We start from the raw sequence: 18,342 nt of genomic DNA on the forward strand, positions 1-18,342 counted from the left end.
CATTTGTTCACAGATGTCCCACTGTACAATGAATGATTGCAGCCAAAAACAACACACCTTTTCGTCATTTTGCATTAAATTAAGTGCAGCTTCTAGAGTTGTTGTCCACCATCTACGTCACAGGCAAGACGCCTATTAGAGTTTCCCAACACCGTTGTGGGGGGGGGGGGACAACGTTCTTTTAAACCTTATTCCTTCAATTAGTAAGAAATAACATGTTTTCTGACTCTCAATAAACACAAGTTAGGAACTCAAACTCCACTGTGTTTATTGGTGCTTAGCCTTTAAATATTTAGTGTGAAACTGAGCTAAGATACAAAACAACATAAGAAGTGGTGGAAAAGAAAATGGCCACAAGGAAAAGTAAGGAATAATAATGAACTGTTTTTATGCTTTAGGAAAAAAAACATTACTTAGGCGACTAAAATAAAATGTTTATTTAGTTTTTATTGTCAATATTTAAGAGACTTGTAAGATCTAATCTTGAATTAAAAGACCGTTGTGGATGCAGACCTCTGTCACGGGTCAAAGCCGTTCTCTTTGACTGAGGCACAGCCAGTGGAAAAAGTCTTGAGTAAACATGAGGGTTAGGATGGTTATTTTGGAGACACTGCTGATGCATTAGTTTTCCTTTCATTAGTAGTCAGATTAACGTGGTGAAAAACACAAGACGTGTTCCATATAATGAATCGAAATATTTAATTTGTTTTTACAGTCCAGTTATTAGTACAATGTTATTGAGGCGTGTGGTCAGCTGTGATTCAGTAACACAATGAGACTCTTGTAACAAACAACACACGAATGAATCTGCCTCAGACAATGTTGGGCTATACTTTTGGTGTTTGTTTTTTTTTAGGCACTGGGAATAGAGTCCACGCCACTGCAGGAAATGAACATTTCCATTCCATTTCCAGTTCAGTTCTCGATCAAACTCTGACAAACTGGCACAGAGCAGCCATTCCTGGTGGGCTGTGTGAAACCAAAATTGCTTTTAAGTGTTCTGCGTGCCATAGCATCATACAGCAAGCCGAACGATAGTTTCCAGCACATATGTGGACACGATGAAAGAGACCATCAGGTAAACAAAACTGGCACAATACCCCAGCCCCTACTTCCCTGTCTGGATCCAAACACACCTTACAGGTTTATAAAAGTCTGTCTTTCATTTATAAACACAGAGGTTCACTTCCTGTTGTCCTTTGTTTTGGTCGTGTATTCTGCTAATGAGTATCTCTCAGTGGTAATGAAGTGTGTAGAAGTTCCCTTTGATTCGCTGTAGCCCTGAAATAGTTCATTTTGTCATTACAAATACACTTCTGCAGTCCACACACACACGAAACAAAATGCCTCTTTTGTTAGTGTGTATTCCTACAGTATATAGCTTTATTCGCTTTAGAAAAAAGACAAGGGAGGAAAGAGGGAACACTTCCTGGAGCCTGGTGTAAAAAAAAAAACGAGGTTTTTATAAATCAAATGACTAAAGTGCCAATGTGGTGCAGCAGTGTTTGTTGGAGTCGGAGTCTGGAGAGCAGTTCAGAACAGATCTTCTTCCCTTTAATTTCTCCGTCTCCTTTCCATCCTGCTTCTGTGGATCAGAGCCCAGGGAAATCGAAAGAGCTGAATGCCCAAGTGCGTCAAGTAAACTTCCTCCCAGCCGACCAGGGCGCTGTCCTGAGCCGCTCCGGTCACTTTTGCGTCAGTATGTACAGAGATGTACAGAAATTACAGCTTTTTTTGTGGTCAAGTCAAGTCAGCCAAGTAGTCCCATAACCAGCACATTCAGCGCCACGAGAGCTGCGGCCCGCGATACGGAGCTCCGGCCACTGCCCCGGCTGCCGTTACTTGGTTTTCGCGTCTGGTCGGCGTGGTGGCTGAGGCTGACTTCCGGCCTCTGGCTGCTGGAGGAGCACTGGACCAGGGGCATCTGGTAGGAAGTGGCCCGCTTCTCCGGCCGGTCGGGACTGGAGCCGTCACTGGGCCGCTGACCGTTGTAGAGCAGGTAGCGTCCGTGAGGGTCCTGCTCCATCCGGAACAGCTCGTACTCTGTGTGGGGCAGGCGGATCCCTAATGCCACGCAGCCGTCGGTCTGTGTGACGTCCTGCTCCACTCCCACCTGCCACGAGCCCTGAGCACCACATTCGTTCCCGTTAAAGACGTTGAGAAGCGACGTGGTGGCTATGTCCATCGGCGTCACACGCATGTGGTTCACTGCACACGGAAAGCGAAAGAGGGGCTGTTATTTTATGTATAGTTCACATATAAAGGTCTATGAATGTAGAGCGTAACGCAGTTCTCACACGTACCCTTAAACACGAACTCCGTTCCCCCCATCACTCGTGTGGAGTGGACTCCGCGGCTGTAGCGCCCCCTGGCGTAGATGCTGAAGGTGGGGTGCTTGCAGACGGGGTCTGAGTAGTGGTAGTAATGCCCCTCCCAGGTGTTGTTGTTGTCGTGAAAGATGAAGTGACGAGTGAGGAAGAGCACCTCTGGACGCACCTCGCAGCGCTGGGACACCCACTGCCCGTGCAGTCCCACCGTCAGGTCGGCTCTCGGGGGCAGGATGGGTGGGTGGAGCTCGTCAGATCGCGAGATGATCCTGCAGGCGATGCAGCTCTGATCGTGGCTCTGAGGAGAGAAAGTGTCATTAGCAGCATTCAGTCTAAAGTGTAAAGCACAAAAGACGTCACAAGATGGAGCAAGTGGTCAACAGCCAAAATCCACACAGCGCATTGTTAGAGGGATGCTTTGGCTTGGAGCTAGAATTGAAATTGTGTTGCGCAAAGGCACCTGTCGGCTATAGTACACACAGTATACTTTTATACAAACACTTTTCTAACGCTGCAAAAAGCCCACCATCAACCACTGAGCCTCTGAGCTACGAGCTAATAACTAAATACAATCAAGCTAACATTAGTTCAGTTAACTGCTGCTGCTTCTGTCAACACCATCCACAATCTGCTTAAAAAAGCTGTAACTCTAATGAGAAACTGTCCAACTGTAAACATAAAGAAAATTATAATAAATACAACTGGCCACAACTTTCTCCCATAATTCACTTGTTTTACAGAGTTTCAGAATTATTTTTGGGGTAAACAATTATATCTCATAATTAACTTTCACTCTTACCATCTCTCTCTCTCTTACACACACACACACACGCACACACACACACCAATCACCTACAAATGTGTGTTTTTTTGGACTGCGGGAGGAACTCTGAGCGCCCGGAGGAAACCCACATGGAGAACACACCAAGCAGACAAGTCACCCTGAGCGGGGCTCGAACCCACAACCCCAGGACCCTGGAGCTGTGTGAGAGTGAAACCACCTGCTGCGACACCGTGCCGCCTGACTGTTAAAACTAGCATTTCGATTTACGATTAGTCACGATAAAACAGAATGTTGTTGTGATTATTCATTCATTCATTCATTCATTATCTGTAACCCTTATCCAGTTCAGGGTCACGGTGGGTCCCTGAAACCCACACAGACACGGAGAACACACCACACTCCTCACAGACAGTCACCCGGAGGAAACCCACGCAGACACAGGGAGAACACACCACACTCCTCACAGACAGTCACCCGGAGGAAACCCACGCAGACACAGGGAGAACACACCACACTCCTCACAGGCAGTCACCCGGAGGAAACCCACGCAGACACAGGGAGAACACACCACACTCCTCACAGACAGTCACCCGGAGCGGGAATCGAACCCACAACCTCCAGGTCCCTGGAGCTGTGTGACTGCGACACTACCCGCTGCACCACCGTCTAATAATAATATACTATTATTTAAAATTCTGACGCATAAATACAGTGGTGGCTTGTGTTAGAGTGAATACCAGCGGAAAGCTGACATAGATCAACTAAATGTTTCTACGTGTTGAGGCACAAGTAGGTGTTTACTAGCCGAAGGCTCCGGAGTCCCTGCTTCACCCCGAGACCTATGAAGATGAATGGTCACTTCTTGCTACAGTGCTTCAGTGTACTGCTCTGCTGGACACACACACACTCCTGTGTCTGGGAGAAAAAGCGTGTGTTTTAGATACGTTCCGAGCTGGAAATACCGTGGTGTTCACTGGGCCTTGCCTCGGTTCCACTTCTGGATTGTGTTAGTACTTGTAGGTTCCTCTATGTACCTTATCTTTAGTTTAATTACAGTTTTTCCTGCCAAAATGTTTGAACCAAACACTTCTTTTCCTCTGTGTCTTTCACATTTACGAAGCATTTTAATGACAGTGAGTGGTGCACAGAGACATGGCTGTAATTTCCACAACGGTACGAGATCTTTTCATTTCAGAATTAGTGCGGTTTGTGAAAAGGATCAGCTGGAGCTGTAAGGAGATGAAATCGTAATCACTCATTGGACGATAATGATACGTCGAGTCAAAATCAAATGAAAGGAGAGGAGCGAGAGCGTAATCATGTGCTGGAACAAGACGCCTCCACAGCTCCACTGCGGCTTCAACGCAGAAAGAAAAAAAAAAGAGAAAGAAGAAAGGAGGCGCTGCATGTGTGGACAAGATGTTTTCAGCCCGTCGTCTCAGCCTGAAGATTTCACTTTATGAGGCGCTGACCTTCTGACTGGCCCCGGGCTTAGCAAAGTAACGTATTCAGCACCTCTCTCTCTCTCTCTCTCTCTCTCTTTCGTCTCTGTCTCACCCTCCCTTCTTTCTCCTGGCTCCAATTTCCCTTTCATTCAACCCAATTCATCCAAAGTGGTTTGGTGGTTTCAATCACTGCAGAAGAGATCAAAGTATAGAAGTAAAACAGGGGAAATTAGGCCTGTGCTTTCTATTCTTTCCTACAGTTGAAAGCAAATGTTTGGGTGCTCCTGGTTAAATGAGGTTTTGTGAAAGAACAACACACTCGTGCACATTTTGATGTTCAATTAATGTTTGTGAATTAAACACAGTGGAACATAAATAAAAGAGGAAATGTCCTGCACCAGGAACTCCCTTCACACGTTTGCACACGGGCAACAAAACACTCCAGAAGTATTTATATTTTTGTGGATGACCACATTTATTTACGTAAGTCCACACACCAAAGAATACCACGCGCACTGACGTATAGTTTGCGAGACAAATGAATAAAACGTTTCTAAAAGCTCCATTTCTCGTCCGAATGTGGGTTCTGAGCCATGATTTGGAAAAGCCAATGGTTCTGTGTATTGTCTAATCAGTTGTGCCCATCAATAACGGCTCCCTCCCGCAGGACCAGTCTGATCCGGTTTGGGACGGGATGACGGAAAGCTGTGGCGGGGGGAACTGGAAAGGAGAGAAAAACATCATGGTTGATGCTGGTCTTCAAGCACGCAGCTCAGATCCACCCAATAACCACAAATGAACAGACTGGCACTCTGAAGTCCTCTGGAAGAGGCCCAGCAGCTGGGCACGGGTGGCTATTTGTAATTCATGGATGGAATTGTCATCACAGCAATAAAGCATCTAAATCAGGAAGGATCACTCCTCCTCTGGATGGTGGGGTTGTTAATTAAACGACTGTTATTTTATTCGTTGTTGTTTAGTTGCCGTATTTGGCTGATGCGGTCGTAATGCATCAAAGTGTAGAATAAATCTTTGGCCTTGATTCAAATGAAAACGAGTGCCACATGCTTTTTTTTTTTTCCTGTTGTTGCTCAAACGTAAACTTGTGGCTTATTCTCCGGGGCTCCCTTGTTCAGACTCGAGCCCATTTTTAATAGCGAGGGCTTAAGCAAAATTCTGTAAGGATGGTTTTCTATATTAAAATCTTTTACAGCCTCAGTCAAGCAGAACTGTCTCAAATTATGGCAGACGTGTGTATGACAAAAGTTATGTCTTTTAAGGCAAGTGGAGGCTTAAAAAATATATTTTCCATGTATTAAAAAAATGTCCAGTGGCAGGCGGCTCGTTTGTGGTCACCTCTGCTTTGTTTCTAAAGCGTTCCTTTAAAACTGGAACACATCAAAGGCATTCTATTCCCAAAATGTACAACGCTGCCTGAAAGGATGCTATTATTTTACGTTGTGGAGTGAAAGCGACTGTAAGCAAGGCAGGAGGAAAAAAAGAAAAAGAGAAAGGGCTGGAGAACAGAGAAGCCACGGCTCAAGTGAACTTTCCGATACCGCCTCAGGCATGCATGAAATCACTCCTGGAATGCGCTCGGCCGAATAATTCATAAGGCTGCGTGATTCCGAATTCTGGGAATACCGCATGGTGATCGTTGGAGGAGCTGGATCCCGTTTCGCTTTTCGTGGCCAGGTCATGGCGGGGCTTAACGCTGTAATACTCAGGCATTAGCCCCCTGTGGGAGAGCGTCTGATCATCAGACGTGTAAAAGTACATCGATTAGAATAATATTCAACACACTCTGCATTCGTTTTTTTAACCTAAATTCTCAGACGTCTTTTGAACACAAACGAGAAAAAAATCTTGCGTGCATTACGTCCCACTCCTGTGAAATTATTCCTCCACTCACGTTCATTTGTTTAGTACTGAGTACATTCGACTCAGAGCAGGCTACAACTGCTTAGTTCTGCATGGGAAACGCACACTTTCCATTTTCACACATGTAAGAACAGACACATACATGTGAATTCCATCTGATCTGTGATATTAAAACTCATGCACTCTGGTGCAATGTCAAGCCAGTCTATAATTCTCCCCTAAAGCGTTTTATAAGCACATATGGAAAGACACATGAGTGGATGTGCTCATGCACACAGATGCTCTCCTCAGACTCAGGGCTTCAGTTGTGCTGGATCCAAGTCCTAGATATAATCCAGATTTATTTTGGTGAATCCAACACCTTGTACATGTGAAATAAACATAGTGCACTGGGGCAGTGAACGCACTGGATGGCATGCGGCCTTCTCCACCTCCTTGGGAGCATTTAGGACTTCAGCTGTGGATGTTGAAGGAGGATACAGTGCTGCCCCCAGTTTTCCATCGTGGGGATCCAACCCACGACCTTTCAGTCCTAAGTCAACTTCTCTCTAACCATTCGGCCACGGTGTGTAATAGGAATGCTGGCTGTGTTACTATGACAACTCCGGAGAAGTGCGTACAGCTGCGTAGAACAACGACATTCTATTGTTTTTTTGTTTCGTCTGTTGGACGATTAGCTGGATGTGAAATGGCTAGCGGAGAGATCAAGGCTGAGCTGGTACAACCAAAATCATCCTCGCGTCCATCTCCATTTGGGAATATTTCGGTTTCCCAGTCAATTACAACAAAGATGGGAAAAGAAAGGTGGTAACTGTGTGTAAACTTTGCTCAAATCAAGTATCAAACACTGGTTCTTATACCTCCATCCAACCGCGTCACTTACCGGCGCAAGAAGAAGCCACGAATCACTGCAGCTGGTTCTTCTGAAAGCATTTAAGCAGCCACTAACAGTTTATTCCCTTTCACACTCATTTTACCCACTTTACTCAGGTTATCATACTTAGGCTTGTAGGTTTTTGGGGTTTTTTTTTCTTATGAAAATTTCTGGTACCAGTCATCATTTCCAAACTCTACCTTCTAACATGGGAAAACCTACCATTGAGCTGCCTTTCCTACACAGTATCCTGACTCCTGGCCCCATTCAGCCTGCTGGATCCATCACTACAGTCTGGCAAATATCTCACAACCGACAAATTAACCAGTACCCACACTGCTCTTGCACTGACCTTGGCATTCTGCAAGGCGGGCTGATAGCTTGAGGGCCTGTAATACATCCTCTGCGCTGGCTCCGTGTGGATATCCCCCAGAAAGAGCTCCTCTACCAGATGGTCCAGGTTGTGATGCAGGTATTGCTTCTCCACTCTGAGCAACTGCAACTCATGCATGGCAAAGTTGAGCCCTCTGGAGCAGTCGCAGCCGCCCTCCTCGCTCCACAACTCGTACATGACATTGGGTTCCCAGGGGCCCAGGTCTTTGGCTCCGACGCAGCTCCTCTCCAACCTCTGGGTCAGCTCCTTAGCTGTGGCTGTGGTGTGACAAACAGCCTGGATGCGGTGGATCTGGTAATCGGCCTCGGTCCCTCCGCGGATGATCCAGGAGGCCTGACGCAGACGGACCCGGCCCCGGACCACCAGCGTGTACGCAGGCGCTGTGCAGTGGTTGTCTGTGTAATAAAACTGGTGGGCCTGGAAAGTGTGGTTGTGGTAGAAGCGGTAGGAGCGAGTGATGAACTCTGGCCCAGGACGCACCTCGCAGCTGTGATGGTAACAGAGGATTAGAAAGGTCACATTACAACATTTGCAGAGTGAGGGAGCTTTCACACATGAAAGTCTAGACCAAGGTCCGAACCAAAGTTACACTGTATTCTTTGGTCCAACAAGGTTTGGTTTCATTAAAGGACTTTATTTTAAGGTCGTCATCTACTTCTAAACTTTCTAAATCTAAATCTTCACCTACATTGCTAACTATTTCAATGTTTACTAATTTAGCAGCTCCTTATTCTTATATTTAGGGCTGGACAACAATTCAATATCGATATATTATCGCAATATAAAATATTTAACAACAATGTTATTTTTAAACACATTTTCAATATTTCAATATACATTATTTACAACATCTCTCACTGACTGACGGTCATTAGGGGGCGCTGTTGTCAGTTCGGCTTTCTCAATTACAAATTCGGTTTAAAAATATTAAAATTTACACAGCCTTATGTTTGATGGAGATGTCATGTTTCTTGTTTGTACTTGTAAGTTTCCCGTGAACTTTACACTGTTCATATCGATTATCGGATGTACAGGAGGTCCTCGGGTTTCGTCAGTCCCGAGTTACGATGTTTTGTGGTTACGACACATCTCCAATTTACTGTATAAAGCCTTGTTTCGACTTAAGTGGTTTTGTGTCGTAAATGTCGTAACGTGAACTTCGTGTTTGGTGTGCGCTGCGCGGCGGAAGAATACACGGTTACGTGGCTCGGGACCGAGGAGGATAGGTGTTACGATAGGATAAGTGCTCACAGTATGTTATTTACGTACAGCATGTACGCACCGAAAATCGGTTTATGACGCGACGTAGGAACGGATCAAAGTCGTAAGTCGAGTCATCATATTGACCAAACTTAAGAAATATATCATGATATAAATATATATATTGTCCAGCCCAGGTTCCACCATAAATGCTTGAACACGTTGCGCTTGCTTCCACTTCATATTCTACACTGTTGAGCACCCTTCTGATAATGATGCAGTATTTTTTATAACCTCCTTCTTTTAGCTTTTATTTATAACATTATTTACAACATAAAAACTGCAACAGTGGATATGTGAGAATATAGAGTGGGATGTGTTATTTTTCCCCATACATACACAGGGGGGAGCCGTGTCCCGGCAGGCCATAACTGAAGTGTTCAAACCCCCAACTGTTCCTCGGGTGCCGTGGCTAGGGCTGCCCACCGCCCTGGGCATGTGTGCTCACTGCCCCCTAGTGTTCACTAGTGTGTGTGTGTTTAAATGTGTGTTTCACTGCACGGATTGGGTTAAATGCGGAGAACAAATTCCTCTGTGTTCAAACACTGGCCAATAAAGTGATTCTTTAATAACATTCTAATTTTAACTCTAAATATTAAAACATACAAAAACACTGATATAATTTTTAAATCAAGTGATGTTCACTGCTCACTGCTAATTTTCACTAAAGGCAGCATGGTATGTTAATGGTAACAAATGTACAGTTCGAGTAAAAGGTTTTGCATGTTTCCTATATGTTTTACAAGTTTCAAAGCAACGAAGGCAGTGAGTAAAATCCCCCGTCACGCCAGTCTCTGTCCCTGTGATGGGTCCTAAATTCCAAACCATCAAAAAAGTGTTTTCCAACTGCACACAAACTGGACTTTGGTTCAATTTCATTTGAAGTGAGACCACCTCTTTTCACACTTCCCATTTTGATTTGGACCAAACTGAAGAGACAGAAAATCTAGACCAAACAAGGCATGCGTGAAAGCACCCTAAGAGTGTGACATAGACATTCAACAGAAATATATATATGAGAAAAACACATATTCAGTGTGGCTAACCTGGTGGAGACCCAGTGACCCTCTATGCTGGGAGGCATCTGTACGGTGATGCGCGCACCATTACGGAGATGCTTCAGCATGTGTTGGCACTGCATGTCTTTGGGTGGCCAGCTTAAACTCTTCTCCAGGGCCAGTCGAGGGGAGCGGCCATCTGACGCGTACAGAGACAAACTCTCCGTCCAGCCTAGAACACACCGCAAACACAGCAACAGGACACACTTAGCAGAATGTGTGAAGTCTGATCATCAAATCTACCGTTGCAAATGCTGTTGAAAAGCAACATTCAGAGCGATGCATGAATCCTCAGTAGAGCGCGATGCTCATTACTCATCAGATATACACCTGTTTTTTGAAAACAGCTGTGTAAAAGCTCAAAAACACTGACAGATGTTTGAGACCGTTTTACACTGACACTGATGTCACACTCATCTGGGTTCGAACAGGCTACTATTCCAACTTGTGTTTGTATGAGGTGGAAAATAGTCCTGATTACGCTGTTGTTGGTTAAATTGGCTACAGTGCTACTTCCCACTGGGAGATTATGTAAGCAATGCACTTTAATGGCCTCGTAAGAGCACTCTGTTGATGTTTTAGAAATGTTAGCTGGAGAGGAGTGAACGGAGAAAAGTGTAGTCGTTAATTATTCACTTAAACGTGTGAAAGTTAGTGTGATACATGTAAGAAGTGTGTTGATATAGATAACACCTACAGAAAGATAACTCTAAACACATTCTTAGACACATGTTTCCATAAGCCTTCAATATGGACTCCGAGTGAGACAACAAAAGAGTTACTAGGCTATAAAAAATAGAAGAAATCCTGAGCTTAAGGATCTTGGACAGCATTCCATGATGCATTTAGAGTGAGGAGGATTTCTCTCACACACCCTGACCATTTGCAGATTGAGAATCTTTCTTAACAATGGCCAGTGCCAGTAGAAACCAAAGTTATTTTATTTACACTGCTCCCAGGTTCCTCTGGTCTTTTGGGCATTAATGTTTCCACAAAACAATCATGATAAAAACACACAGTTAAAAGTGTCGGGTCACTCTTAAACGTCTAAAACTTGAAGCTCTGGCCTTTAAACTTTGGTCCACCACGGGGCTAAATTTTCACTGTTTCTGAAGCTGAGTCGCCACAATGAACTTTCTGAGGTGGAACAGAGCATTCTCCATGGGGTCAGTGTGGTGTAAAACGGATGAAATTTCCTCAGCTCAGCTGGAATCATTAGTGATGCTTCGCTGCTCCAACGAGACTTCAATAACACTGAAGCCCATGCTGGGTCCCAAATTTCATAGCATGCTAGACACTTGTAACCATAGTGGTGTGTTCCTATACTGGGAAATGCAAGGGAATGTAGTTAAAACCCATGATCAGGAACCACCATAAAACAGACTGATAGTGACTGGAACAACAGTTTGGATAGAAACGGTTTCCTATGTATTTTAATTGCTCGAGTCTAATAAGTACAGAGAATAATACGATTTGATACGATGCATTTTTACACTCCTCAGTCAACTGTCATTTCCATTTAGTCCAAAACATTTGTCATTTTAAGGAGATACAAATATCCTATAAAAGTCATTGTGTTAGATATTTAATAACGTCTAAAATGGCTTTGTAAAATCAAATTGGTTAAAATTCTTTAGGAAAGAATTGCACAAATGGGACGAGGGACCATTTACACAGTGCACTGTAGTTGAATACACACAATACCTGTCTGAAAATAACCCATAAATCATAGTTTGGCTAAAAGATATTACTCAAATATTGTTTAATATTATAATAATATTAAATAGCTCCAGGGACCTGGAGGTTGTGGGTTCGATTCCCACTCCGGGTGACTGTCTGTGAGGAGTTGGTGTGTTCTCTCTGTGTCTGTGTGGGTTTCCTCCAGGTGACTGTCTGTGAGGAGTTGGTGCGTTCTCCCTGTGTCCGCGTGGGTTTCCTCCGGGTGCTCCAGTTTCCTCCCACAGTCCAAAAACACACGTTTGGTAGGTGGATTGGCGACTCAAAAGTGTCCGTAGGTGTGAGTGAATGTGTGTGTGTGTCTGTGTTGCCCTGTGAAGAACTGGCGCCCCCTCCAGGGTGTATTCCCGCCTTGTGCCCAATGATTCCAGGTAGGCTCTGGACCCACTGCGACCCTGAATTGGATAAGGGTTACAGATAATGAATGAATGAATAACTGTAATGTTCAGAAATGACAGAATTAAGCTCATTACCTCAATTAATCTCTGTACTCTACCAATGTACTGACGCATTTACATTCTGCTACAATTTAATATGACAGTGTAGTGTACAGTGTCTTAACTGAGCCTCAGAGCGCTCACTTCCCAGAAAACACACAGGCTGCATTTGCACCTGCGTTCCGTCTCGTCCAGCACACTGACCGCCTGCCAAGGGCTTGTTTTCAGACTCTGATACCTGAAACGCCCTTGGACAGGCCTAGTCACGGATAACATGGAGAGTTCTGTTATGTAAACAAAAGCAAGCTGACATGTCCGCTTTTGTGAGATTTTCTAATGGCTCGTGTTAGCACCCGGCCATTTCTCATCTTTCCTAGGCCGTCTGTCCAAGATTTTTATAAAATAATCCAGGATTTACGCAGCACGATGTTTTGGAGAGAGACACCCATAGTTACTCCAGAGCTGGATTAAGTTTGAGGTTAGACAGAGACTGCTTGTCCAGAGCCAAAATGCTGAATTTGAACCGAACTGACTCAAATATGAAGTGGTGCCTAGTCCGATTAATGTAAACTGATACAGGCAGGATATAGTAAAAATAGTACACCCATGAGTGGAGGATAGCACAGATAACTAAATGAAACATTCCACTCAAAACATCTGCGGCTGCACGTGAATCTTCTGGAATCTTTTGTTTGTTCCTGCTTCACTCATTGGCTTCTGAGCTTTGGCTCACTTTTCATGGTTGGAAGTGTCTTGAATTTCCACTGGTCAACAGAGTTTGGATTGACAGGGGCTCTGAAATCTGGTCTGGTTCATTCACACAGCAGCAAGTATACAGAAATTTAGCATTAAAATTTCTTTATAAATGATGTAATTAATGGCCACATGTCCGCGTGGGTTTCCTCCGGGTGCTACACGTTGGTAGGTGGATTAGCGACTCAAAAGTGTCCGTAGGTGTGAGTGTGTGAGTGAATGTGTGAGTGTGTGTCACCCTGCGAAGGACTGGCGCCCCCTCCAGGGTGTGTTCCCGCCTTGTGGCCAGTGATTCCGGGTACCCACCGCAACACTGAACTGGATAAGCGGTTTCAGACAATGAATGAATGAATAATGGCTGACTGGTTTGTAGAAATTGTATATTGCACAGGGGGTCCTCGACTTACGACGTTGATCCATTCCTACGTGGCGTCGTAAACCGATTTTCTGTGTAAGTTGGAACATACGTACATACTGTACGTAAATAACATACTGTAAGCACTTATCCTAACACCTATCCTCCTCGGTCCCGAGCCGCATAACCATGTATTCTTCCGCCGCGCACACCACACACGAAGTTCACGTTACGACGTTTACGACGCAAAACCACTAAAGTCGAAACAAGGCTTTATACAGTAAATGGGAGATGTGTCGTAACCATGAAACATCGTAACTCGGGACTGATGTAACCCGAGGACCTCCTGTACTGATTTGTACTCATATTTCTAGCCTAAGCGAATAAGGGTGTCACTAGCGAGGTGTGTTATAAGTTGTAGCCGAGGTTTCAGGGCCACTGTCAATGCAAACTCAGCTGAACAATGGAGAGTCAAGGTGAAAGCCTTCTACTAAGACCCTCCCACTCATAAAAAGTGAGCTATAACAAAGATACAAAAAAAATAAAAAATAGTAGAACAGTAGAAGCCATCCATAAAAAAAGAAAATCAAAATGAAAGCAAACTTACAAAGGCAAATAATCTTTTAAAAACATGTATTTTTTTCTATTTTGCATTCACAACGTATATTTTGTTTTGATTTGTTTTGGAGATTTTTATTTAGTGTAACACCTCTGGCACAAAATTCACTCATTAGTTATAACCCCATGAGTTTTCTGCAGCTTTGTTAGAAACTACAGATCATCGTTGGACAATGTATCTAAAGATCGATGCATCTTCAAAACTACAGTGTGTCAAAGAAGTCCAATAATCGAGCTTTCATTACTTTCATATTTAATCGACATAGTCCAGCATTACAGCTCTGAATTCTGTCTATAATTCTGTCAAAATGTGCACGCAATTAAAGTAATACATTCTAAAAAGTATTACTCAGAATTGGAAACATTTGGCTTTTGTAGGTCTTTTTTTTTTTTTAAATAGGCTTCTTTTTTTAACCCTTCCCATGTTAACTGTCAAGCCTTTATGCCTGGAAGCCAAGCAGCCTCCTCTGCTTTAGCCTGAGGTCCATAACTGCTTTTTCCCAAGCTATAGCCGTCTATCTAATTCAAAGGACCAACTCAGCTCCCCGTGCTCCAACCACCATGAACATTTCCAGTTGGCTGGATCCCATCAGTGAGCTAACGGTTCTGGGACGGCTGACAAAGCGGACAAGCTCCAGAATTGCCCTGCGCTGGAGAAAAGCAGAACTTTGGTGACAAGCCGCCTCCATCGATTCCTAAAACTCTTTACCATGCCTCGCTTTTTCTCCGTATCTGCCGTGTCTGAGGGCCAGCCTCTCCCTGACAGACCGCTCACAGAGCAGCTTTTATTAGCCCCTCGTTAATACAGATTATATACGTGATCTTTATAAGGCCGTAGGCATTTTAATGGACACTTAAATGAAAAGAAATGGGGTTTAATGGGAGCAGGAGTAAGTGTGCGTGTTCAGTTACTGCATTACTTTGATTTCGCTAGGTGTGTGATGAGATTTGGATCCAACGTTATTAAATATTCCTTCAACAAGTTGCATGTGCAGAGCCTAATTTCAGACATTTCCATTCATACTTTGAAGTCAATTGCTTGTGCTAGGTACCAAACGGCGAGAGGAATTAAAGCTCGATTGAGGTGTGAGCTCAACTAAAGATGTTCTGATTTAATGGAACAATATTCTGATTACTACATGGTATCTTAGTTATTAAGATTAGATTAGAACATTCATTCATTCATTATCTGTAACCCTTATCCAGTTCAGGGTCGCGGTGGGTCCAGAGCCTACCTGGAATCATTGGGCGCAAGGCAGGAATACACCCTGGAGGGGGCGCCAGTCCTTCACAGGGCAACACAGACACACACTCACACCTACGGACACTTTGGATTCACCAATCCACCTACCAACGTGTGTTTTTGGACCGTGGGAGGAAACCGGAGCACCCGGAGGAAACCCACGTGGACACGGGGAGAACACTAGATTAGAACAGTTTTTCCCAAACTTTTTTTCCACCAAACGTGCCCCATATTGGAAACCACTGCAGTAGGATTTTGAACATTGTTGTAAGCTGATGAAAATAAAGCTGGATTCACACAGTGAAGCACTGAAAATAAAGTCAAACACAACTGCCATTTGACAAAACACAATTAAACACAGTTATTCAGAAACATGTTAATCATGAGCCATTTGCTTTGTTCATGATTTCTGAGGGAGTGCTCTTTGAATGTGACCATTCTGTAGGTGTTTGCATCTCTAATGTGTTTTTCACCTTACACCCAGGTCTGGACTCCACACACCGAGCTCAGTCTGGAGTCCTGTCTCTCTGCACAACATGACGCTGAGCTTTAGGTTCCTGCTTTGGTTTTCCTTTGACCTCATCCTGAGGTTTTCCCCCCCATAAATTTACAGCGTGCTCTAATCTGGCTTGACGTCGGCAGTTTTACGGCTGCTAGGAAAGGCTGCAATAACGCGCCACTTAATTGAACGTTAGATTCGTTTAAACACACTCGAGAGTTTAAGTGGATATGAAAATATCGTTTTTATCTCCGGGCCCCATTTGAAGTGGCAGCCAAGCGTTGGCCTCCACTGTCATTTCTGGCAGATGGAACGGGTCAGGGGCGGTCCAGTAATCTACACTTCCCCTCTGTGCCAGGTCCGAGCCACGGAGGACTTAGATGAAGCCCTACACTCCAGAACAACCCTCATCTGCACAAGTGTCCCAGGGAGTGCACTTTATTGCCTTCCCTTTCTCTCTCACTCTGTCTCAGAAATGATTTTAACATAATCTCACCACTGAACCTTCACATTACAACAGGCCCTAAATTTGTCCTTCCAAACCCAGGCTGCACATCTTTTCAAAAATGGGCCTCAGCAGCCATATGGGAAAATAACGATTACTGAAATAATGTGCTTTGTGTTTTGTGAGGAACGGCTCCAGTGGGAGAAAAATTAAACACAGGTCAAGACCAAAGTAGTTTGAAATGATCTGAGTTGGTCCTTTAAGTCAACTTCTTACCAGTAATGAGCTTAATACATGTCATAAATGTAAGATTAAATGTATGATGATGTGTATTCATCAGTTGGGATGAAACCAACGTTTATAAAATAAATGTAAATAAACAAAATGTATGTATAAAAACATGAAAACATGTCTAGCATGTGGCTAGAGCTATTGGACGTTCAGAAGGAAGCGGTGAAGTGGTGAGTAGTGTTTGTTCATTTGAGCTTGAGCTGTGTCTGTTGTTAGTTGAGAGTTTACAAAGCTTCAAAGGCTTGGAAGCAAGATTCGTCAGTTTACATTTAGGCTTCATCTGGAGTGACGATGAATAACAAGAATTTAGTCTTCAGATAAAATGCCTGGACGGATTCTAATGACATGGATATACAGATGCACTGATCAGCAAAAACGTTACGTAGCCTCCTTGTTTTAGCTTAAAGTCCAAGTTATCAGCCCCACAAACCCTTGACTAGAATTGTAGTTTTACAGTTACACACAGGAGTGCACCTGCTGTCCTGCATGCGTTGTATGTTTGCCCTCTTTCACTGTGTTCTTCACGGGTCAGGACCCTCAGGACCAGCAAAAAGCAGGTATGATTTGGGTGGTGGACCGTTCTCAGCGCCATTCGCAGTGACACCGACGTGGTGCTGGTACGAGTGGATCAGACATAGCAGTGCTGAGAATAGTCTAGAAACCAAAATTCACCAGGGAACAGCATCCTGTGTCCACTGATGAAAGACAGGGAGACCTACACAATCTGTGCAGCAACAGATTAAGCGACTCTCTCTGACTTTACATCTACAAGGTGGACCAACACAGCAGGCGTGTCTAACGGTGGACAGTGAGTGGATCACTGAGGAACAAGGTGAAAGGGGGCGAACAACGTGAACAGGGTGAAGCTGATGAAATGGACAATGGGTGTGAAACATGGAGGCAATTTTACTGTTATAACTGACCAGTGTATATCAATCAATTTATAAAATAAAAAAGGGGAAGGAATCCACTATCGCTATAAATTAAATTAAATCAAATCAAATAAAAAAGATGAAAGCAAAACAAACCAACAAACAAAAATAAACACCCATTCATATGCAAATTAGACTAGACATGTCAAAGTATGCAAATTTAAAGTAGAGTTATGTTAATTTTGTTTGTCAGATACAACAAGACACTTATTTTACTGCTGATATAACTGCATTTAGGAAGTTTATGCCTTAATATTCTTTAAAAAATGACGTATTAACGGTTCTTAAAGCACTGTATAGAATTAGACCTTTTAAAAACCACACTGATGAACACTAAAGAGTTAACAGTACTCACCGAAGGTCAACAGCAGCAGTAGAGTAGAAATGCCCATTCTCAGGTCCACCGAGTAATTACTACAGTAAAAAAAAAAAGAGACTCCTGTCCAGCGCCGTTATTCTTCACGGGTCCTGACGCTCATCTCGGGGGTCACGCGCGCCGAACGTGCGCCGGAGGACGTTAGAACACATTTGAATTAGGTTCCGAACGCTTTTCGGCACGAAAAAAAAACCGTTAAACTTTACCGTTAATGTCCGCAGCGTTTCTGACACATCACCGTTTTCCTCAGAGGTCCTGTTTGTTAGCCGTGTGTTGAGCGAATTCACACTGGAAACGTCAGTCCCTCCTCGTCTCTCTCATCACTGAAACTCCTGTGTGGAGCTGAGGGGCATGTTGTCCTTCTCCAGGGCGTTCTTTGCCTTTTTTTTCCCCGCCCGTTTTCAGGAAGGTCCCGCCTTCCTGCGCAGGGATTGGCTGCTTTGTTGGGCGATATGTTTAAAGAGAAATTTAGCCTGCAAACGTACCAGCTAAAGGTTTTCTGGCATTTTATCATTTAGAAAATGTATTAACACGCTAAAGGATTCCTGCCTTTATTCATTCATTTATACAAAACAGTCAGCTAGCATTAGCTAAGCCATGCTGGGACTGTGTTTTTTGAAAAAAAGAAAAACA

The 18,342-nt window shown here is 43.9% G+C and overlaps 1 protein-coding gene across 1 annotated transcript; it reads right to left on the bottom strand.

The window, feature by feature from the left end:
- Positions 1–507: 507 nt before the first annotated feature.
- Positions 508–18,026, bottom strand: LOC136679096 (protein APCDD1-like). Its single transcript, XM_066657391.1, has 5 exons — positions 17,689–18,026; positions 10,012–10,195; positions 7,664–8,192; positions 2,304–2,625; positions 508–2,208 (listed from the first exon to the last, which is right to left on the bottom strand). The coding sequence occupies exons 1-5, from the start codon at positions 17,723–17,725 to the stop codon at positions 1,751–1,753; spliced, it is 1,530 nt and encodes a 509-aa protein (XP_066513488.1). The 5' UTR covers positions 17,726–18,026; the 3' UTR covers positions 508–1,750.
- Positions 18,027–18,342: the final 316 nt, after the last annotated feature.

The sequence above is a fragment of the Hoplias malabaricus genome, chromosome Y (genome assembly GCF_029633855.1).
Source record: "Hoplias malabaricus isolate fHopMal1 chromosome Y, fHopMal1.hap1, whole genome shotgun sequence".
In the NCBI taxonomy this organism is placed as follows: Eukaryota; Metazoa; Chordata; class Actinopteri; order Characiformes; family Erythrinidae; genus Hoplias; species Hoplias malabaricus.

What these genes read in the sequence shown, in the direction of transcription:
- LOC136679096 (XM_066657391.1), bottom strand. Translation starts at nt 17,725, where the DNA reads ATGGGCATTTCTACTCTACTGCTGCTGTTGACCTTCG. An exon ending in ACTGCTGCTGTTGACCTTCG is followed by an intron (nt 10,196 to 17,688) that starts GTGAGTACTGTT and finishes GGTGTGTTCTAG; the next exon opens with GCTGGACGGAGAGTTTGTCT. An exon ending in CCGCCTTGCAGAATGCCAAG is followed by an intron (nt 2,626 to 7,663) that starts GTCAGTGCAAGA and finishes TTCTCTCCTCAG; the next exon opens with AGCCACGATCAGAGCTGCAT.